This window comes from Watersipora subatra, chromosome 1 (genome assembly GCF_963576615.1).
Source record: "Watersipora subatra chromosome 1, tzWatSuba1.1, whole genome shotgun sequence".
Classification (NCBI taxonomy): domain Eukaryota; kingdom Metazoa; phylum Bryozoa; class Gymnolaemata; order Cheilostomatida; family Watersiporidae; genus Watersipora; species Watersipora subatra.
This window is the reverse complement of record NC_088708.1, coordinates 73601917-73626759: the sequence shown is the minus strand read 5'-3', so window position 1 is coordinate 73626759 and position 24843 is coordinate 73601917. Positions and strand designations below refer to the sequence as shown.

Genomic DNA, 24843 nt, shown 5'->3' with positions numbered 1-24843 from the left:
TCCCCCTGGTCTTAACACAAGACACACCTATGTTGTGATTGGTCGGGACGGTTCTAACATAAGCTCGGAGTATATTTGAAATGTAGAACGTAAGTCTAACAATCACACAAACAAACGCATGCTCGGCACGCGATCAGACTAGATCAAGTGCACGTTGAAGCAACAAGGCGTGATCGGTTTGCAAGTCTAATTTGAATTTAGTATTTGTTACGTCTGCATCATTTTTGCTAGCTGCTACAGTAACGATTGTGCCAGTCTCTACATGGTGTTGCTGTTAGTTGTTAAGTCTTAGGAAACATCATCTAACAGTGGCTGGGTCAGTATAGTGATAAATCGTTATGGTTTCGTTAAGGTATTCACATTCAGAATATTTAGTCGTTATTTTACATTTAAATAATTGTGTGAAAGCGTAGTAACATGCCTTGTTAAATAAATCTATTTGCTCGTTTGCATGGTGGACATTAACAGATTCGTTCTACCCACAATTTTTTTAGTTAATTTTAAGGAAACCTAACTGCTCCTAGTAGTTAAATCATGCTGATGTAGCGTTCTATTGGTCTGTTTTTATTCGGTGAGTTTTGGTAGCTATTTTTCTTCCCTTTTGTCCTTCGATACGCATTTCTGTCTTTTGATCTCTCTATAAGGTTAGGATGAAAACAATGAACCAGTTATCTTTGTATTATTTGTGTTATTCGTGTTCTACCTACTTATTATTCAGACATTCTTGCTTTACATTTTCCTCAATGGCATTCATAGCGTGTACAATAGCAGTACTACCTTTCTCATAGACTGGTATGTCAATTCATTGTGGAATATAGTCTGTAAATTTTTCCATGATTATCCTTCACTGCTTTTGTTCTGTTCCACCTTGGAAGGATATCGTTCACTTGTTACGGATAATATTTATTTGCATTTCCTTGAAATCTGCTATGTGATATCATGTTCCCTACAAGCAGCTGTTCTCAGCTGAAAAGTAAAAGTGTGATCATTATACTCATACATATGTGAAATCTTTTAAATTTGTACTTTTGTATAGGCCCTATATGGGTTCAATTACTTATAGGCTAACACGCACTCATATGTTTACATGTACATACAGTGAAACTCGGATAACTCAAACTTCAAGGGACCGAGCAAAAGTGTTCGAATTATCAGAGCGTTCAAGTTATCAGAGCACTGTCACAAGTCCATGTATTTACTTATTTATTAGTAGATACATGTACATATACAAACTATAATATAAATCAAAAGCACAAATGGCTTGTTTCAAATTAAATGCTTCTAATGTAAAACTTGAAACGTTTTTATCAAAAAGTATAGAAATTTTTCTATCACTTGAGATTGGTTTGTTGTTTGAGGTGATGTTATTGCCAGGACGTTTTTTAGATTGACATTGGCAAAACTTGATCGTTGCTGAAATGCTCAAAAGAAAAGACATCTTTTTTCTTTTGAGCGTTTTACCCACGATCAATTTTGCCGATTTTTCTTGAAGTTTAAGCAAAGATTACCTTACTTTATCTGGGATTTGTTAAGAGCAACACTCCGAGGCAGTTCAATTAAAAGTTTTACGAGGTTTTACGGTACATTGTATATCACTCACGCTTTTTGAATATATACTTATTGAATGTACACACGTATTCTGTGTTTAGGTCAAACGATGAATAGTTTTTTTTAGCTAAGACAACGTATACGTTTAATTACTTACAACAATCTTTAAGACGTTTTAAACATTCAACATTCCGACGTTGATTCAACACGGAATCAACGTCGGAAAACTATTCATCACGGGCTAGCCGGGTCACGCACTCAAGGATTTTCGCCACGCAAATACAAAACAAAAACAACATGCTGTTTTTGTTTTGTATGTGCGTGGCGAAAATCCTTGCGCGCGTGACCCGGCTAGCCCGTGCTATTAATCGTATAGCAGGATAAATCAAATTTCACCAAACCTTTAGAAAAGTCGTTGACAAAAATATTTTGCCGATGGAGGTAATAACGGCGCTTATGAATTACGAAAAGTTGAGGTTTACCTCTATGGCTTGGAATAAAGGGATTTTCTAAAGCGATAGCAACCGTTTCGGTAGCCGTTGGGGGAAAAAACAGTTCGTTATAACAGTGTTGAGTTCGAGTTATATAGAGCCATTTATCATTGCGTGGGAACGGACCAAGCAAATCCATTCGAGTTAACCATGTGTTCGCTATATCCGAGGGCGAGTTATCCATGTTTCACTGTACTTTAATTTTATCTTTCTAACTAGCGTTCTAAGCAGCATTGCATTATAGGGAAAAGTTCAAGAATTCAATTTACACCATTATTTTGTTTATTCTTCCACAATTGACCCCTCCAATTGAAAGGTTTTATGGTTAAAATTTTTGTTGAATCACTTACATCCAGTGACTATCTGTTGCAAAAAGTTTTGTTCCTTCATTAGTAAAGGCAGTACTTATTGTTTAGGGGATGAGCATTGCTGCCTAGCTGGTACAGCCTATCTGCTGCTTCTAGCCTGCTGCCTTCACTAACACATCATGAGCAACTGGGAGAGATGTTACTCTAGAAATGGCTGCCCGTATTACCTCAAGTAAGCTCCGTATTATATGTTTCCACAAATTGGTGCTATTCAGATATTAAATATTTTGTGTTATTTGAATTTATTCAATCAAACCACCTAATCGTAGTAATACATTTCTCACCTGCTGTTTTAGTCTAAAATTACATTTTCCAAACGTTTTGTTATCTAAAAAGTTTTTCGCAAAAAGCAAAGTTATTTATTTTTGGAATTCAGGTTGATTTACGTGCACACATTGCTTACCTACTTGGTATACATATCCATTCCTTACCTACTTGGTGTACATATCCAATCCTTACCTACTTGCTTCAAATCCATTTGAGTTGAGAAATTGCTATACACGGCATCACTAGTCAAACATGGCACCCTGCTGGTTATTTTTTAAGCCGATTGTGCCCATGCTCGTATGTCTAATCTGTCATCTGGTATCATAGCGTTAGGTAATATTGGACTGCAATGTTAGTGTGAAGTAGTGCTCCTTTAGTACCCTTGGCTGTACCCTCTTGCCTGAAACACCCCACTCCTACTGCTGTCTCTCCATCGCTTGTCATTTAGTCGTGACTTAAGGCATAAATGGTGGGAACAGTGGTGTGGTATGATGCTAGGAGGCGAGTGGTAGATGTTGCCCCAGAGCTAGGTCTTGCACTCTAACTCCTGCTAGAGTAATTACTGATTTATCACACTCTTGTGGCTTTGAACCAAGCAGGGATGGCAGTGTCGAACTGGTGTGATCAGTGACGTAGTGACCGCAATCTCGTCTCCCTCTAAACAATAAAACTAGTTCTTGCTGCTATGTCACCGATGCTGGCATGGTTACGTCTACATGATTGTATGATGGAATGCACTAAATTAATATGCCATAGATGTAGAATTTTTCGTGCACAAGAAAACTAATTATACCTTTGGGATTATCTTGTCAGTCTATCTAATGGTTTTATCAGAGGAAATTTAATCCATCTTCAACTGTTGCCTAACAAGCAACACTTGTCCTCAGATTTGAATGTTGTGAGCTACTTGTTGTCTACCATGCTAGCTCTGAGATGACTCACTAAATCCTAGTTCCCATATCAGCCAGGAGGCCCTGTTGGCAATCTCGCAGTTCCCATATCTGCAGTTTCCATATCCCTGTGGGACCCTGGTAGTGATTTTGTGCTGTAAAACACAGCAGCATGAAATACTTTCTGCTCACCTGTTACGGAATGTCAAGATCACTTAGCAAATGGCTGTTGTCAATAGAAGATACAAATTGATAAGCGTGACTCATCGGCTGCGATATCTCGGCAGCATTGTGCAGCATAACTTCACCTGGACAATATGACTCCTCGTGAAAGTTGACCTCTGGCAGCCTTTAGGTTTTAGGGTGTAGGTACTTGCGACCGACCGACCGATATGGAAACAACACTTTACAGATATGAATCACATATGATGCTTTCTTCTGGTGATGAGCCAGTCTGTACCTAGTCAAATTCTACCCGATTGACCAGACTGCCAATTCTTTCTCAAAAATACTCTAATAGTCATTCCACATTGCCTTAGACGGCAGGTAGTTGTACCCTCTGTTCTTATTACTGTTCATTCTTGTTTTCATTTCTGCCTTAATTTACTTCCGTGGACATATCTTATGAGTGATAGCAGGCAATATCCATAGAATGGCATGCATTGCTTATAGAGAGTTGCATAGATCCTGACAGCTCTATTGAAAACTCCTGCTACAACATTTTGCTAAAGCTCAACTCATTTTTAATTTTCATCAACTAATGAACTTTACTAGAACTTCAACTATGAGCTAACTATAAACTTTAATTCCGAATGCTCTCTTTCTATTTTTGGGAAAAAATACACTCGTGCCTGGCGAGTCAGACCGAGCAAACTCTGTGGTATCTAAGACAACTATTGTATTTCTAAGATTTTTTCTTGGCGGACTCACACGTATTTGCTGAAACATATACACTAACTACAAATATTTCATACTTGACAGGAATATTTTCCTATAACGTTATGTTTTAACTTCGTGAACAATATCTGCTCTGTATGTAAGACTACTTGTAATTAATATTGTGGTCATTTATACTAGTTTACTGTAATCAAAGAGTCAATTTATTGCGGTTTAAAGACAAAACCTGAAAAACTGATTATGATTAAACCTTTAAAAATAAATAACCTCAAAACCGAGCCGTTGTAAGGGTTGGGGAAGAGAGAATAGATTGGTACCAACCAGCAAAATATTGTTTGCTGTTTCACTAGTTTTTGACCCTATTTTTTTTCTTGGAATAACAGGCAAGTAGATTTCGCCCCACTGACTACCCTCTCCATCATCAACTTTGGTTAACCTTCTCGGTTTACCCACCTCATACCCATATGGCATCATGCCTACTTCTATGGACATGACTGCCTTATGGTTTATGCTGAAGTCAACCATCTTTTGGCTCGTGGCTGTAATGACAATGAATTTGGCTGTGAAAAACTGCCCGCACTATTTTCGCTACACGAGTTCTCAGTATATTTTATCAAATTCAAATAAACTTCATAAAGTAATATGTCCTTGTTTTTTATAACTATCATTTGGCTCGAAACGTCACTTTTCCTTGTGGCTAACGTGTTGGCAACTTCATTACAAATTGATAGATTTGTTGACCACTTGCAGTTTGCTAGCCGAAGATGAAGATTTTTATTACACCCACATATTTGGCCTTGTCGCAGTCCCGTGGCGCGGCTCTCACAAATCACCTTCTATCTCAAGGCTGGACTGTAATGATGACAAGTTTTGTAAATCTCTCTTCATTTCACCTTCTCAATCTGTCAAATATGACATATGATCATAAAGTTGTTGAGAGTTAAAATATTGTTAATTCCTGGTTGCAGCCACAACACTCTGCAGTCCCAGTGGGAGCACCCCTACTTTGCCAGGATTCTCACAGAAGCAAGTTAGTATTTTCTGCCAGTGAGAATCTGTAGCGAATCGTTTGCTGCCGATAACGGGTATTAGTTGCCGGTATTTGTAAGTTCTGCTAAGTACCCGCTGCCAATAACTGCTGCTAACAATGATTGCTCATGGCAGGATGCTGATGATCAGAGCAGTCCCTTTTATTGATTGCTGATGACAGGCAGCTGTGCGTAGCAGGGCTGACATCCAAATCTGATGGTTACTTTATGTGTTTAACTAACACCATCATTCATTTTGTAATGAGATGATAAAGATTACAGCATGCTGGCTCTCATTATTCTCTATAAATTCATGCAAGTGTCACATCTACTGTGCTTTATGTGTTTGTACTATAGGCTGTATACAGGCTAAACACAATCACTGATCTTTTCTAGGTACTAAGGCTATTGTTGTTGTAATAGCAGACCGATTTCTTTTGCTAGATGACTACAATGATGTTATATACGCTGCGTACAGAACAGCCCTCAAGATGCTCCATATCAGGAATAAACTTGAATGTAAGAAAACTTGGCTCACTGTTCTGAACCCATCTACTTTTTCCTTGCCTAAAGATTTTACATTCATGTCTTGGTACATAAATGATTTTATTATGAAATTTACTGTGGGTATAATGCGTTGAATGAAAGCTCTTAGCCTACAGTATTGCTGCTGCTCTCAATAAGACCTTCACCGAGTGTGAGTGGCCAAGGCAAATGCTCTGTAGCATACTCATTGAGTGGAAACTCTCAGTCTGTGGAATGGAACTGTATTATAGCATCAAAGGATTACACTACTTATGAGGGTATGTTAGGTCCTTTGAAAAGCTGGGCATACATGGTGAGCATGCAGGTGTTTCTTGTGTCAACTGTTTAACAATGTTAATATTACTGCATCGGCTGGCACGGCTGACACTTTTGGCCTGCAGACGCATGCCCTTTGTGTAGTAGGCTATTTTTACTACCTCCCCTTCAATGGCTAGTCTGTCGCAATTTGAAGTATCTCGGCTAATTGAGTTCATACCTCACCTCTGTTATGCATAGTTTAGCACATTTTCTGGTGAAAACCGAAAATAAATGTTTGAACTATCATTAAGCCAGATTAACATACTGGTGATAGCGCACGCAGGGCATGCCCATCGCTACCCACTCAACAGGAAGGAGTGTCGACTCAATCAAACCTAGGTTGCCTACATCCAGTCAGACAAGTAGGGCAGGACAAACCTTGTGTTTGCCAAAAACGTATATTTGTCATGCCTTATTTGCAGTGGAAAAATTGGATGTTGAAAAGATAAAATGCGCCCTCGGAGATATTATTCCTTTACATGACATAAAGTTGAATGAGTATCTGACCTTGGCACAACTTGATGAAGCTGTCCACAGGCTGTATGGGTACTGCTGTCCATCTCTCAGCAAGATGGTCTGGACTGGAGCCATGTCTAGCTGCTTTCTGTACTTCTTTGATGGGTATGTTTTCCTTGAGACGCCTCTCAATTGAAATGTCAATCTAGACCAGGTTCAGGTGCTGCAGTCTAGTTCTCGGCTATATTCAGCATTATCAGCAGAGAGATAAACCCTGGGAACTATTGATTTCTGGGTGGCCCTGGTGTGGCTCTTGCGGGAACTCACCTCATTGCATCACCTTGCTTCCTCTGATAACACCGAATTTGGAGTTCCACTAAGCCTCTCTCTTCTCTCTCATACTTCTACTCTACATTTCAACTTATTTACTATAGAGAAGTTATCTCCCTTTTGTTATAATACAAAGTTACGCTTCGACGTTTTATACTCATTAGTACCCTGGCAATCCAGTTTCCCATGAGAGATTGTCAGGTATAATAACTAACTGCGCAATTGTTACATAGTACGGCAATACTTTATAATATGGTTGCCAATCGGCGCAGGTGGTAGAGCGTCGGTCTACCAAGCCGAGGTTTGTGAGTTCGAATTTTGTTGTAAGCAATATTTTTCCTAACCTCTAGCGTAGCTTAGACAGGGCAGCTGAGGGACACTTATTATAGTAAAGATTGCTGTTTGATTGTATAAACCCAAACATGTGGTCAAGTGCATCTGGTTCTAGGCCCTAGGGTCTAATAACTGGCTTGCAGCCACATTGTTACCACAGCCTTTGCTGGTAAAAAGCAATTTCATTTTCCTTCAACCGTTCCACTCCCGTTACAGCGTTTCACTCCCGTTACAGCGAGGCAGCCTAAACTAATATTAACAAATGTTTATTGTAAGAGATTATTTCCCACAAAATATGGACATATCAACATTTTTTTGGTAACATATTTAGTCTTTCATCATATACTAAACATCCAATGAGTATAGAAGTAAGATTCTTAGACGTTCAAGGGGATATTGTGCAGTTGCCCTTTTCATTAGGTTTATGAATGTTGCTATTCTATCCTGATTCGTTGATACCTTTGAAGAGAAAGCACTTAATCGCCATGACAACTAGTAATGAACGCCCAGCAGTTTGTAGACAAGTTTAGCCTACTAATAAGAGTTATGGCTAAAATTAGAATGAGAAAGCTGACATGAGACGAGTCAGTATGCTTACAATAGGTAACGGAGGGGAGGGTCTGGAGAGGATATCCCGTTCATAAACAATGTGATGTTTGTTTACACACACTGGAACAGCCAGTGTGGCCTCGCTATTAATTACTCCTTATAATTGGTAGCATTAATTTGTTAGATTGGAAACAGGCCTTCAATAATCCAGTTGTAATTGACTAGAGGCAATGCTATTAAATTAGAGCGAACTTCAGATATTACACGCTACACACACTTGTTGTGGCATCTCCGTCAACCAGCTGCTGCCGCATCTGGTGTGTTAAGCGCTGGTCGAATAATAGCCCGGAGATCACTGCTCGTGGTATGGAACGCTGATCTAAAGCCCTTTAGCACCAGTAGTAGGTAAATGCCTGGATGAAGATGCGGCTGTCTTGATAACAGCAATCTGGTATAATTGGCAGCATTGCGCAGTACCTACTGAGTGAGTTGCAGTGCGCAATAAGTTGTTATCTCTCCCGCGCTGCCAGCACATCAAGGAAAATGATGCCTTTAATGGTTTTACAATGCCAGACCACTCATCTTATCACGCTGATCAATTAGGATCTCTGGTATGGGTAGATTCTATGGCACTGCGAGCATCACTTTAGTGGAAGTAAACAATGCTTTGTTGAGGTTTATCTTTAAAGTCCCAGAACCCTATAAAACCAGACTGAATAGATGGTTCTTTTATGGTCGAAGTTTATCCCAGAGTCAACAACTCATATCTTTGCCTATCCGCTATTCATATATATCATAGTGTCTGGCTGCTTATGCTAAAAAGAAACAAACCACAGGTGAAATTTATAATATGCTCGCTCCGTGGTTTGTAATGAAGAAAAATTGTTTTGCCTAATGGTTGTTTTAATGCATTACGGCTTGAAGAGCAATCTCTCACTGCTCACCATGTAGGAGTTTTTATTCATTCTCATGTTGGACTGGCTATAAATCCTGACATAAATATTAAATGGACACTTACCAGCAATCCAATTTTGTTTAACCCTTTGAAGCCTAACCATGCATACACAAGCAAGTCCCTCAATCCTAGACCACATTAACAGCTTTTAATCAACTGTGAAAGTACTTAGGATAACACAACTCCTTTTAAACTGATTATCATATTAAAGCTTCAAGCTTGTAGAACTCCACGAAAAATCAAAACAAATATAGTACCGTATATCCCCGCATATTAGCTGATTTTGGAGCGCAAAAAAGTTACCAAACCAAAGGGTCTGACATGTCACTCTGATTGAAAGGAAACGAGATGACATTGTGCTGACTTAATTTTAACAAATGCAACTCGAACCATACTAAGCATGCGACAGGTAGCTTTTTGCTTACAGTTTGTTTTATACAGCAGCAATAGCTTGCACTTGAAAAAGCTGCATGTGAAGATTCATTGAAAAAAATGCAATGGAACTGCTGCATTTAGCCTGGTTCTGTTCGGCTTTTGTTCTCACGGTAAGAGCGTGCATACCTATGTGAAGCAGTTTTGTTTGATAATTGTATGCTATGACAGCAATAACAGTCTGGTTGGTTCCTCATACACATAGTCGCTTTCGTTTTACGCACGTAAAATGCAATTGGATTAATAGTGTCGCTGTTATAGTTGAAAAGGTTTTACCAAGGAATTGTCTGATTCTACCCTTAAAAGGAAATGAATGTCTTACACTGCTTCTTAAAAGTGGTAGAGGCATAACAACAATAATGGTTACCATTATCGTTAGCTCTTTAGCTAGCAAATAATTTTTTATCGAGACAATTAAATATTCAGCAAACCAAATATATTTGACATCCGCATATAAGTTGTCATAACATTTGACCAAATTAATTAGCATAAAAATTATCTGGTGCCATAAAAAGGCCTCAAATGTGTTGCAGAATGAGTTCGGACACTTTTTGTCCTCTTTATACTACCGAGGTTGACAAGTTAGGCGAGGTTGACAAGTTAAGCATGTTCCGAGTTGACTGTTCCGAGTTGACGAGTTACTACTATTACTAGAGTTGCCCCGATTTTGGTATCGGTATCGGTGCCGATATGAGTGTCAAGTATCTGAATCGGTATCGGCCGATCTTTTCTTAAAAAATCTGAACCTTCCGATACTTTTTACAGATCAACCATTTAGCAGAAAACTGTATTTTAGCCTGCTATACTAATAAAAAAATCATCAGCTGTAAGCTTCTTACTTTTACTTAATGAATTTCAGGCCTGCCACACAATTTATTTCATGTCTATAGCCTGATCAACACAGCGAAGGAAACTTTTTAGCCAGAACGTAAACAAAAAGTGTGGTATTTCCCAATTACAGCGATAGGTTTTATTGCAAGCAATCACGAACAAGATAACAAAAATGGGAAACAAGAACACAGTGTAATATTTCTATTTACTAGCATTACGAAAGTAATTTAAACAGTCGACGCATAAAGTTATCTATCACTCTCTTGATCCTGACGATACAATGGATCGTTTGTATTGTACAAAAAACGGTAATCCCAGTGGCGTATCGGTATGTAGCCTGTCCTCCAACATCTGTTGCAAGGGAATCCCCCTTCAGGACGCTTGGCTACATTGATAATGATGGAAGAAAAGAGACGTCTTACTGAGATAATTGAATCACTAACGGTTTTTAAAAGAAACATTGATTTGCTCTAAACTTGTACAGGCACAGCAGTTCATTTAACAATAGAAGAGGGACTTCGTTATCACAGATAGAACTGTACCACTAACAGTAATTACCTTTATTTACAAATTACAAGAAACATGGACTGTTTTGTTACTACATGCACGGTATGTCAGTATGTGAATATGTATATATTTTTTTCCATAAATGCAAACAAATAAATACAATAATATTCATGTTTTCTTTGCATTATGTTTGTATTTGCATAATAAAATGAGCTACTATCTATGCAACACAAAAGATCTGAATCGGATTATTTTTCAATTAGGATCGGTATATCGGATCGGTATCTGAATCGGCTGGTGAATTTAGAATCGGGGCATCTCTAACTATTACTATAGGTTATGGCATTATTATTACTGTTAAAATGCTCATTGTCACATTGCCTAATTGATAATCATCAGATTCATTGTGAAAGCTAGGTAGCTGTAATGCTGTAATGCGTCTGATCATCGTGAAGAAGAAATAATTATAAAAGAGGTGTTTTTGCAAAGCAAAACTAAGGTCAGCGTGAGATGCAAACATGTTTTCTATTGGTTCAACGCAAACAGATGATTGTTTCCTTTCGATTAAGCAGAGAGGCTAATTATCCAACTACTCACCAATCAAAAACTTTTTGTGCTAAGCCTAAAAAGCCTACAAGAGCCGCTCTACTTCTGCAACCTTTTGCTTCGATAGGTATGTACGGCGTGCTATGATTTATACAGTCGGTTTATATGTGAATTCTTATAATTTCCCTGATTTCAGGGCTGTTTTTTTAGGGTTTTTCTAGGGTTGGTTTGTGTGTGACAAGACTTATATGCGGGGACATATGGTAAATAGGTTTTGATTAATTGAAAACAGAAGTTTTAGTGTAAAGTTCTTGTTGCTGAGAAGAAGCTTTCTAGCTTTGTCTATTTTTTATATTCATTACAGTATTTCAATCAGCACATCATTAGAAACTAATATTCTGACGGCAGCCATTTTCATTTCCTTGGTTGGTTAGAAGTGCCCTCGGTATGTTGGCATTATCTCAAGAACTAACGGTACAATCGACTGGAAACTTTGAAATTACATTGAAAATGTATACCGCACCAAGTAACCAAATTTTTGTAAACTACAAACAAACAAAGCGAAACCACGAATTCGGGTTTATCGGCGTAGGATCAGGTGGAAAAATATTCCCGAATTCTCTCGGGCCCTGACTTCAGTGTTGAAAACATTATTTGGTTGAGACAGTTCTAATGTTATTGTAGACTCGGACCATTAGTTACTGTTTCTACAAGGCATGTTCAGCGGCCCCAACACCCCCCCCCCTCAACACGCAGATCTCTGACTGAGCCATAAATTAGTATAATCATACCAGGCACGAACCTGTAATGTACCGTAAAACCTTTATTTGAATGCCATGGCGCTCTGTTTTTAACCCTTCCCTTAGAGTGGCGCTTTATTAGAGGTGGCGTTCAAATAAAGGTTGGCGTTGTATTTTTCAAACATCTTGCGAGAATATTGAGAAGATGAATTTAACCCTTTCATACGTGAATCGAAAGTTGCCTATATTTTACACTCTCCTTTGGGCGGAACGACACTAAGCCTTTAAGTGAAAGAAATCTGATAACTTACCTCCCACTTATAGATCTCTAAATAACTATGCACAGGAAGCTTATACATGTCTCTACCAGTGGATATCTATTAATTGCAATTAACCTATAATGATCCTATAGCCTGTGTTGCAATTTGTTGGAGTTTTCAATTTTGTATTTCAATCTAAATTTAAAGGCATATTTTTATTTTATAACTATTCTTGACAATTTTGTATAAAATTTCAATGCACTCATGCAACTCATGCACTCATGTTTACTACAGTTTGGAGCCAAAACTGGCTTTTGATGTGCGATAGGAAAGGACTTATGAGCATCAATCCATTGTAAGCCGAGTTTAGATAACCGCAATGAAGCTATCGAATATTACGCTATAAATCGGCACATTTATAAGTTGAATAATAATAATAATCTATTAAATGCTGTAAATATATATTCAAGAACAAGTGACATAACCAAACCATATTTAAAAAAAAATGCAGAAACAAAAATTAACATTTTTGAAACAAAACTATTTGCATCGTTTGCTCGGTGTTATAGCCTGCATTACAACTTGTTGGAGCTTTCAAGTTTTTTATTACATTCTAAATTTGAAGGCATATTTTCATTTTATTTTTATAACTATATTTAACAAGGGTGCATAAAAGCTCATTGCACTCATTGATATGTGTGTTATAGCTTGCTGCCAAAACTGGCTTTTTATGTGCAATAGAAAAGGAGTTATGAGTATCGATCCGTTGTAAGCTCAGTTCATATTACCGCAATGATGCTATCAAATAATATGCTATAAATCTGCAAATTTATAATTATATAATAATAATCTATCAAATGGTGCAAATATATATTCAAGAACAAATAAACCATATTTATAATACATTTAAAAACAAAAATTAACCTTCTACAACCAAAATCACCATTTTTGAAATATAAATATTACCATCATTTACTCAGCCCGTTCTGATTGTTGTTTCCATTCCATACTCTTCTGGCTGTTCAATACCTTCCCCGGTGTTTTCTGACCTCAACTCCTTTTCTGCACAGCTGAGCTAGTCGATATTAGTATTTAAACAACCATTTAGCAGAGCAAAACTTTTACGCGATGCACTTCATTATACACTTGCGTGGATAAATAAAGAGAAGCTGTAATCAAAATACTCTCAAAATTTTCGCCTCAAAATACGTAGTAACACATTCCATCGTAAACGCGAAAAATTTTTTCACATACATCAAAGTATTAAGACTGCGTTAAAGAGAAACCACTATTAGTCTGATACAATTACTAATTATTTCTGTGGCGTTGCATTCGAAATTTTAACGAAAATTCGTAAAGACTTGGAGTTGAACAATGGACTTCAATATGAACAGAAACAACAAATTAATTGTTATTGATGTACATGTAATCGAGTCATTATTAGTACGGTCTTATGGGCACTTCTACTGATCACTTGCTATTATGAGTTCGTAAAGATCAAAAATGTCAAATAGAAGTGGCGTTCAATTAAATGCTCTATTTTTCAACTATTTTCCCCTTAGTGGCGTTCAAATAGAGGTTTTACGGTATATATTTTTTGAGCACTGTGGATGACATAGAGTTATTTTTGTAAGGTCTGAGCATTGCGGGTTGTTACTCCTTATCCTGTTTTCTATCATAATGTCATAGCATTGATAGTTTAACATTTTCTGCTATTATCGATTTGATCTTTTAATCATTTTCAAATACCACGCTTGAGTTGATAAACTGTCTTGGAAACTAATTAACCATTGTTTCTCATATGGAGCAGCCTATAAACGGCTTGCTCGAAGCAGAACCAGATGACCGCTTTTGAAATCTTTCTGCCGCTTTTGAAATCTTTCTGCCGACCTAGCTCGCTCCAATCTACCTGACCATGAACAGACCATATATCAGCTACTATAACAACGCTATAGACTCCGATCTCTGGCATCCTTATCTCTGCCTTCGCGTTCATGTAAAGGCTAGCCCGTGTTTATAATAACATTCAACATCACCTGAAGATACGGACTAGCATTTGTCAAACCCTTGTTCAACATGACAGTCTTTTTGTCTTGCTTTCCACAATACTGGTTTTTAGCCTATAAATAGTGATGTCTGGAGGAGACTGTCTAGCTTACCACTCACCACCTATCATTGTGTTTGTAGAAAGAGAAGAGGCACAGTGAATACATTGAGTCTGCTTATCCTTCTAACCGTCCTTTCCTCTGATATCCTCATCAACAAATACTCATGTAGGTTTGCTACTTCAGAGCACATTTAGCTAGTTCGCTACTTTGAGCACATCTAGTAAGTTTGCTACTTCAGGGCACGTCTAGTAAGTTTGCTACTTGAGGGCACATTTAGTGAGTTTGCCTCTTGAGGGCACATTTAGTAAGTCTGCTACTTTAGGGCACATTTAGTGAGTTTGCTACTTGAGGGCACATTTAGTAAGTCTGCTACTTCAGAGCACATTTCTCCTCAACTCTTCACATGACTTGGAGTCACTTCGTCCTGACAACATATTTAGCTGCTATATTTGTTGTACATGTTTTAGTTTTATTCCAATGTCTGAGCCAGCACAACTTGGTAGGGGCGCAGGACATCAGCCACCTCAAGAAAACAGTTTTCACTGTCCTGGCTAAGCTGAAGGAAGATAAAGCATATAAGAATGCTTATGAGGTATGACTTGTTCTTATGGAGTCTACCGTACTTTCCTGTCATGCACTCTCTATTTTAAAAATATTTTATTGTCTAGGAGATGCATATTGATAGTTAATCATGGACTAATCTGACAGTCTCTATACATTGTGTCGTATTTCATTAACTTGGAATTGTTTGTATAATAAACAATTTGTCTGGTTAGAAGTCTAGCTACGATTTGTTTTTAATTTGACTTGATTTAAAAATAGACACTAGTGTAAACTGAGCTCGGTTGGTAGGGGTTGAGGAAGGGTTGGTAGGGGATGGGAAGGGTTGGTAGGGGGTGGGAAGGGTTGGTAGGGGGTGGGAAGGGTTGGTAGGGGGTGGGAAGGGTTGGTAGGGGGTGGGAAGGGTTGGTAGGGGGTGGGAAGGGTTGGTAGGGGGTGGGAAGGGTTGGTAGGGGGTGGGAAGGGTTGGTAGGGGGTGGGAAGGGTTGGTAGGGGGTGGAAAGGGTTGGTAGGGGGTGGGAAGGGTTGGTAGGGGGTGGGGGAGAGTGTTCTATATAGTCTTATAGAGTGATTATCATATATTTGTCGGGCATTATCTGATATTTGTCAGTCAGTAAACTGAATGGAAGGGAACATAGAAGAGAACAGCATGAAGTTAGTCCTACCAGATCGCCTACTCAGTTGTTTGTCCCCTACATGCAAGCTGTATTCCTTTCTTTAAAAAAACCTCTAGCAACTGTCTAATTTTTGATCAATAGTTGAAAGTTTTACCGCTCGACTTGCTCATCATGCCAATCACAGAAAAAAATAAGTTTGTCGATAACCTTTTAATTATGGGATTAGTGTTTATAGTCTGAGCATAATGGACGCTGAATCATGGTGCAAAAGTTGCAAAGCCTGTCTGACAAGCTCTGCATGTGTCTACTCTGTTCCTGTGAAGCATTGTGGTCACTACAATTAGTCACCAAATGCCTTGTGTATGCTTCAATGCAGTTCAGCTTAGAGCTTTTCTTATGTTTAGAGTCTAGTGAAATGTTACAGAACTTGTTATAGCTAACCACTATACTTGCTATAAAACTGAACATATCAGCAGCAGGTTACAAGTTATTAGCCTATGTGAGCGTCTGCTGCCATATGAACATGCCCGACTCTACCATATGTAAACATGTCAAGAGAGTATGCCATATCTTAGCATGTTATGTGTATATGTCCTACACTAGCACATGTTAACATGTCATGTAGGTATGCTGTACCTTAGCATTTTGTGTGGATATGCCCTACACTAGCACATGTTAACATGTCATGTAGGTATGCTGTACCTTAGCATGTTGTGTGGATATGCCCTACACTAGCACATGTTAACATGTCATGTAGGTATGCTATACCTTAGCATGTTGTGTGGGTATGCCCTACACTAGCACATGTTAACATGTCATGTAGGTATGCTGTACCTTAGCATGTCATGTGGATATGCCCTACACTAGCACATGTTAACATGTCATGTGGATATGCCCCTACACTAGGAAAAAATAAATTCAAGCAAGCAGAACGCCGACATAAGTTTTCTCAGAAGCGCCACATTTCTGTTGCATCTGATATCAGGATAATGCAGTTTAAATCAAATGACATCGGCTAGCAGTTCCATAAATTTTAATCATTCGCATAATTTTGAAATTAGAGTAATTAAATATACGAAATGCCAAGCCGTGTCTATGTACTACAAATAGATGGTTGTTTATCTATTGTCTATGTACTACTAATAGATGGTTGTTTATCTATTGTCTATGTACTACAAATAGATGGTTGTTTATCCATTGTCTATGTACTACTAATAGATGGTTGTTTATCTATTGTCTATGTACTACAAATAGATGGTTGTTTATCTATTGTCTATGTACTACTAATAGATGGTTGTTTATCTATTGTCTATGTACTACTAATAGATGGTTGTTTATCTATTGTCTATGTACTACAAATAGATGGTTGTTTATCTATTGTCTATGTACTACAAATAGATGGTTGTTTATCTATTGTCTATGTACTACTAATAGATGGTTGTTTTATGGGATCTGTTACTTTGATAATGAAGCATTCTCCTGAATTTATCATGTTAAATGTTTCGGCCTAAGATGAATTTTGTATAACCGTTGTGATCCTGGTATAACCTGGTATTTCACAACTATTATTTCTATAGAAACTCAATGAAAAGGAAGCAATATTTGACTTTCATACCAGGTTTCTTACACAGACGTAGCGAAAAACTTGGCATGTAGATTGCTTAGCGTATTCTTTTGTTTAAAATTTGTCTATTTGAACGAATCACATCATTTAGCAGCAAACTTTATTAAAAGCCTAGTTAATATTCTTATTACGATTATGAAGTAGTCTAGTTATTTATTAACATAGACATGGTAAGTACAGGTTGTTATTAGTCAAGGGATATTGACATAGAAGCTTCTTAACACAGTCGTTCCTTCACATATTCAGTACCAGGGAAGAACTGATTCACTAATGTTCCTCCTCTGCTTGCAGGGCAACGGTACGACCATGACCAATGATATGTTTGTCAAGTGGCTATTATCTGAACCAAAGTTCCTCGTCTGGTTGTGTACCCTTCACCGAATACATGCCGCTATCTCTGGTATGTATCTCTCCGTATATCACACAAAGGTTCTAACAGGGATTATTTTTTTAATGAATGGGCTGTTAGTACAAGGCCGTTAAGGGCCTTCAATCATGTTTGGTACACAGGCTAAGGTTGCAAGAATTTATTGTTGACTACCATATATGAAATTTTTCAAGGCTTCACACAAACTACACAGAGTGATGAAAGCAATTTTGATGACCTTGTGGTGGGTACCAGCGCCTTATAGTCCTCGTGTTCTTGCTAAAAAGAACCTGCTTTAGGGCTACACACTATTCTTGTAGTTAAATCCATTTTTCATCAGCTTTGATTTGATCTGCATGAAGGACAAAACACTAGAAGCCATAGTCGGTTCAGAGATGGGGTCAGTCCTTTGGCTTACAGTTACGTTTACCGAGACCCTGTTGTCTGAACTGATGCTTTACATTGCAGTGGTGCACTCTACCAAATGCTATCTATGTAAGAACTCACGAATAGTTGGCCTCAGGTACAGGTGTCTCCAGTGCTTCAATGTGGACATGTGCTTCCAGTGCTTCACGCGTATCCCAGCGTATGGCAAACACGACAAGTCTCACTCTGTGGAGGAGTATTGCATGCCGGTGAGTGGACTTATACTGTATACCGTGTACTGTATACCGTGTACTGTATACTGAGCTAGCATTAAATCCGGCGATCTTCAAGGTTTCTTTCATTTTCAATGCAAATTGTATAACGACAAAATCCATGAATGCGTTCATCGAGTACAATCGTCCTTAAGCACGTGAAGACGATTTCTTGGTTTTCTAATCAGAAAGATTGTGGCACATTTATACAAAAGTGGAAGTTCTTAGAATATGCCAATTGAGTATGGCATTACTTGAAGTGGCTCCTGTACATTAAATAAGCCATGGCGAGTCTTCTTTCGTAACCCTTCTTAATGCAAGAATTTGCTAATGTCACGGAACATCGCTCTTATGATACAAAAATTATTTTTCAGCATTGGAATGTGGCCGAGCGGCGAAAGTAGTATTGTCCGTCTAACAAAGTGAAGGCTTGGAGTTTGATACCAGTAGAAAGTTACCTTTTATAAAGCACTTTAATTACCACATATATAATTTCTTTACTTGACAGTTTCAATATTAGAGGATCAAAGTTTTATAACATGGTGTATAAGTGACGTGGCAAGCTTGCTAGATGAACGCTATTAATGGTCTCAAGTACCAGTAATCAGATTGCCAACTGGCACTCGCTGTCACTCTCCATCTGCTTTTATTGCCTTGATTTGTCATATCGATAATCTTGTAAATGTCTGTGTACGAGAATATAATCAGTTAAATAGATGAATAAAAGATTATTTTATAGCGAGCGAGTGGAACAGTTGTCAAAGTTGTAGGAAAGCGGCTGTTTTTCTTGTCAGGTTGAAGATCAGAAATGTCATTAGGTCAGATGAATCTTTCAGCATGAATCAGATAGTAGAACCAGTTGTTTTATTGCTGACCCAATTGTGGGATTCAAGTGCTTGTCTCTCAGTAAAATTCATGCTCTGAATAGTCACTTACTTCTCTATACTATACATGCTCTATCTGTACTCGCAGAGCAAAAGAATACAAGATGTAAATGCTTTCCTTGCAAAAGTTCGCAATAACATCAAAAAGAAGTCCAAGAAGTTAAAAAATGGGGAGCGACAATTTGACCTTACCGCCAGGTTTGTTCTAGTTCTTCCTGACTCAGGCTAAGCTCCAACTCAACCAATGGATGGATTCATACATCATTGCCTAGGACCATTAGGTGATAGACTAGGTGACAACTACTATTATCTTTGTGTAAGGTCATTAGGTGGTAGACTAGGTGACAACTACTATTATCTTTGTTTAAGGTCATTAGGTGGTAGACTAGGTGACAACCACTATTATCTGTGTTTAGGGCCAGTAGGTGGTAGACTAGGTGACAACTATTGTGATCTGTGTTTAGGGCCGGTAGGTGGTAGACTAGGTGACAACTACTATTATCTGTGTTTAGGGCCATTAGGTAGTAGACTAGGTGACAACTATTGTGATCTGTGTTTAGGGCCGGTAGGTGGTAGACTAGGTGACAACTACTATTATCTGTGTTTAGGGCCATTAGGTGGTAGACTAGGTGACAACTATTGTGATCTGTGTTTAGGGCCAGTAGGTGGTAGACTAGGTGACAACTACTGTCATCTGTGTCTAGGGCCATTAGGTGGTAGACTAGGTGACAACTATTGTCATCAATTGAAGCCTTATTCATTTTCAACTGCCGCAAAGTCGAGAAATTTATTTGCTGTAAAAGCTGTATTTGAATGCTACCGCTATTTGCCCGCCACCATAGGAGAAGGGTTGAAAAACACATCGTCAGCCTCTAATTAAGCGTCACTTTTATTTGACCGCCACTTTGACATTCTTTGATCTTCATGAACCCATTATAGCAAGTGATCAGTAGAAAAAGTGTCCACAAAATCACACTAATAATTACTCGGTTACATCAATAACAATTAATTCTTTTGTCGTTTCTGCTAGTATCGAAGTCCGATTTTTAACTCAAAAGCTTTATGGTTTTTTCATTAAAACTTTGAAAGAAACACCATAAAAATAATTAATAACTGTATCAGGCTAATAGTAGTTCCTTGTTTAAGGCAGTTTTGATACTTCGATGTATTATGAAAAAACATTTAGCAATTACGATGGAACCTGTTTCACTCTTTTGAGGCTTAAACTTCTGCCGAGCACGCATGTGCAAGACTACACATGGTTTCTCTTTATTTGAGTAAAGAATAGTTTTCTAAGTGACAACATAAAAAATTTTGCTTTGCTAAAAATTGATTGGACACTATATCAACTAGTTCAGAAGTTCAGAAGAAGAGTTGAGGTCAGAAGCCACTGAGGAAATTATTGAACAGCCGAAGATGAAATGGTTCCAATTGAAAGCAACAATCAGAATGCAACTATCCGAGCAAACAATGCAAATATTTTTGTTTCAAAAATGTTAATTTCTGTTTCTGCATGTTTTTTTAAATATGGTTTGGTTATGTCACTTGTTCTTGAATATATTTACAGCATTTGATAGATTATTATTATATACCTTATAAATGTGCAGATTTATAGCGTATTATTTGATAGCTTCATTGCGGGAATCTAAACTCGGCTTACAATGGATTGATGCTCATAACTCCTTTCCTATCGCACATCAAAAGCCAGTTTTGGCTTCAAACTGTAGTAAACATGAGCGCATGAGTTGTATGAGTGCATTGAGATTTTATACAAAATTGTCAAGTATAGTTATAAAATAAAAAATAAAAATATGCCTTCAAATTTAGTATGAAATAAAAAATTGAAAACTCCAACAAATTGCAACGCAGGCTATATGATCATAGTAGGTTAATTGCAAGCAATAGATAGGAATTGGTAGAGATATGTTTCAGCTTCCCAATGCATATTTATTTAGGGATCTACGACAAGCTGGAGGTAAGCAAAAAAGGTTAATGTTGCTCTCCCCAAGTGAGAGGGCAAAATATAGGCATCATTCGCTTCGCCCGTAAAAGGGTTAAATTTTTCTTTCCAAAATTCTGACAAGCTATTTGAAAAATACAACACCACCTTTTATTTGCATGTCACCTCTAATAAAACGCCACTCTAGGAGAAGTGTTGAAAAATAGAGCGCCACGTCGTTCAAATAAAAGTTTTACGGTAGGTAGCTTAGATGCTGTGTTGTTTCGCTGTAATAAATAAATGACATTGCAACTGGCACATGCGGCTTGTGTTGTTAAGCAATCCTCAGACAGCTGAGCGAAAATATTTATAACTGAATGGTCCTGAACATTAGCCAATATCTGGTTAGATATTCTTTGATTAACGGTCACTCAGATCAGCATACTAAAATTTATTAAGACCATCAGACAACTCCAAAGTTACCTGTTTTTTTTTCTCGCTGTGTATGAGCATTCAAGCTGATTTTGGCTTTTTAGCATATTCCATGACATTTTTGTGACAATAAAATGTGTGTATTCTAATGTGTACATCCTAATAGTATCACATATGCCAACTGCTGTGACTAGGTAAAGATCCTTTTCCATGGTGACTGACTTTTTACATTTGTTTATGCAGTGAAACTTGCTTCTGCCAGTGTTGGACTTATCTTTTATGGTTATAAATGGAATTCATGAAATTTAGTATACTAACATTGGCTTGGAGTTGTCTAGTATTCACCCTTTTTCAACACTACCCTATAGTGTATAAGCATGGACCTGTCTTTTTAGGAGACAGCCAGCTACTGTGTGGCATGATCCCAGACTGGTTAGTCCTGCTGGTGAGCACAAGAAAGACCATCCACCCACAGACACAGAGGAGGACAATGAAACTACTTTAACTAAACAACCAAAGACCTTTGAAAGAAACCATCAATATTCTGATAAGTAAGAGTCGCATTGTCGCCTGAAACACTAAGTGTCATACAATCAATTGTAAAAGGACAAACGGCCTGAGATAAATATTACGGTCACTTCATGAAACCCCAAGAGTGCATTTTTTTGCAAACCAGGTCTCCATCAGAATAACATATGGTTAAATAATTAATTGTAGAGTTAGAGACGGGACGAGTTTTTACAACCTTGGAGTCACCTCTTTCACACTGGTTACTCAGCACATGCATTGATGTGTTGATTTTGTTTATCTTGAAATTTTAGTTTTGTGCATAAGTATGGCACAGCAAGATGCTTAAAAATGGCCTTGAGCAACTAAATTTAGATTCAAAGAATATAAATGGTAAAGATAAGGTATAGCTATGTACATGTCTTTTAACCTGGAGAGGTAGTAGGTGCGTAGTAGTAGAGGTAGTAGTTTTCTATGAGTTGTACTGTATATCTGCAGTATAATTACTCGCAGAACTTGTATCTATATATATATCTCAAAGTTGGTCGTATGTGTGTAGGTGCGTCCAGCTATAGCTATTATTTTAGCATTACGCCCACGCGTTACGATGCCCCTGTTAAGAAATATTTTGGATTGAAGTATATGCAACACGATGCGTCTTCGATTTGTTCCGCTCCACGATATCAACAATAATTTATCTCCATCGTAAAATTTGGCGATTTGTGTACTGATTATATACGTTATTAAAAGATATACGTTGCTCACCATGGCAAGTTCAGCGTTATCCGTTATGATAACTTTTCTTGAACTTCTATTTTCGGTTTTCGTAAGGTTCAATTGCGATATCGCGGTCAAGGCCAATTTTTTTCACGCTGACAATTGTATTATCTCCGTAGGAAGAACCTCGACATTCTCTCTCCGTTCGGTCAGACAAATACAGTATGATACCTCATTTTTACATTTTTGCATTCGCACCACTATCGAGAGGTATCAGTATCGTCGTATTCAATGTTTTGATAGATGGCTTCTGGTGGAACAGTAGGCTTAACCTTTTTTTATACACACACACTTCTATGCAAGAATTGTTATTATTAATTCAATATATTCAGGACTTTTTATTTTGTTTTCTCAGTTCGTATTAATTGTATCATTACCGAATCATCTTTTATTGTAATCGTAGCAGAACAGACTTAATTTAGCTATTACTTGCTAATTATTTTACATTTACATCTAAACCCTTTCATAGTTGTTTTATATTTTTTAAATTTATTTGACCTGCACAAAACATTTTTCTCATGATATGAAGTTTTGAAAGTTACAGTTGTTTGACAAAGTTGGAAAACTTTGAGTTGTTTTTTTCTTTCAATTTATTTCAACTACATAAAACACTTTTTTATGAAATGCAGTTTGCAAATTAGAATGGAAAATGTTATATGTTAAAGGTTGGCTTGCAACAAAATTCATATTACAGTTATTTGGTATCAAAAGATTCACCATGTTTTACACTGCTGTGTTGTAGGTGCAAAATATGTGGAAATGTGATTACAAGTTCTTAAAAGCTCAAAAACGAACAGTTAATCGCCGCCATCATGAAACCGCTGTAGATTGAAATCAGTTTATTTCTCTGACGTAGTCATTACATTTGGTTATTGTTTCGTCACGTGATGCTCTCACGTAAATTGAATGGCCAATAAAAGGCTCAATATAAAACTTTATAACCCTGATGTAGTTACATTGCTTGTTTTACTGTATAATCCTGTTATAGAGCCTGTGTTGTATTGTATAACTGTGCTGTAGTCACTCTCAGAGCCTATGTTGTACTGTATAACCCTGTTGTAGATACTCGCATAGCTTGCCCAGACGAAGCAAAAGAATCTCCAACACACAGTCATCTGAATATGCAAACCCATCACACGAATCAGATTATCTCTATGACCATCCAACCCAACGGGACATCCGACTATATTCTCATTCTTCAGCTTGGATTAAACACAACAGAAACCAAGAGCCTTATCCACCCTCCACCAAGGTGCTCAAAAATCCTAGCAATACCTCCGAGTTGCAGTTTTATGGCTCCACGAGAAAAGCAGTGCCTTATCGATGTGAGTCCACGTACCCCAATACCCCTGTTAACACAACACGCAGTGCTACCAGGTCGTATTATAGTAATGGGTATTCCGAAGATGAAGGGATTGTTGTAAACTCTGAGTCAGACTCCAGTGTATCACAATTTGCCACACATGACAACAGAGACACCTATACTGTACCAGGGCAGCCCAGTCTTCCTAGCTATGATAGTTACAAAAGATACACTAGACACGAGCCTGTCGTTGCCAGAACCTTTGACTACAACCGACATGCTACCAAAGGCTGTAAAAGTCGTCAGGAGGCAATCATTTACGCTAATTTACCAACAGCTAGGAAGCAGAGTATTCTAGGGGAGGACTATGGTGAGCTTTGTGAAGTTTAATACCCTATCATGGCTGATTGCTGCATGCAATAACATGTCTCTAGTGCTGCAGGTATTCGTATGTCTATTGGTCTATTGTACTGTAGATGCTGGTATTGAAACAACGGAGAGAAGAACGCTGCAATGTCACTCACCAGTTGTGATACGGGCATACCAAGTCTGAAAGACTAAAAAGCTCAATTATGACTACGATCATTTGTTTCAAATATTCACGGTGCTTGTTGATATTTCTCAATTTGTTACACCATAAGTACAAGATATGTATAAATAATATATTACAAATTTTTTATTTGTGTTATCGTATCCTAATTACAGATCTACAAGCAAAGTGATATAGGAGTATATTACCTTCATTTTATTTAGTTGAAAGTGAAATATAACTGGCTCTTGCAAGTCTTTATTCTTTAACTTGCTCTGTATACACA

General features: G+C 37.8%; 1 protein-coding gene across 1 annotated transcript; it reads left to right on the top strand.

Annotated features, from left to right (window-relative positions):
* Positions 1–159: 159 nt before the first annotated feature.
* On the top strand, positions 160–24644 carry LOC137385955 (dystrophin-like). The gene is made up of 13 exons (XM_068072583.1): positions 160–316; positions 2456–2579; positions 5430–5491; positions 5934–6008; positions 6755–6953; positions 14459–14544; positions 14847–14971; positions 17473–17581; positions 18017–18183; positions 19159–19268; positions 21837–21992; positions 23788–24398; positions 24505–24644. The coding sequence occupies exons 2-13, from the start codon at positions 2527–2529 to the stop codon at positions 24579–24581; spliced, it is 1830 nt and encodes a 609-aa protein (XP_067928684.1). The 5' UTR covers positions 160–316; positions 2456–2526; the 3' UTR covers positions 24582–24644.
* The last annotated feature ends 199 nt before the right edge of the window (positions 24645–24843 follow it).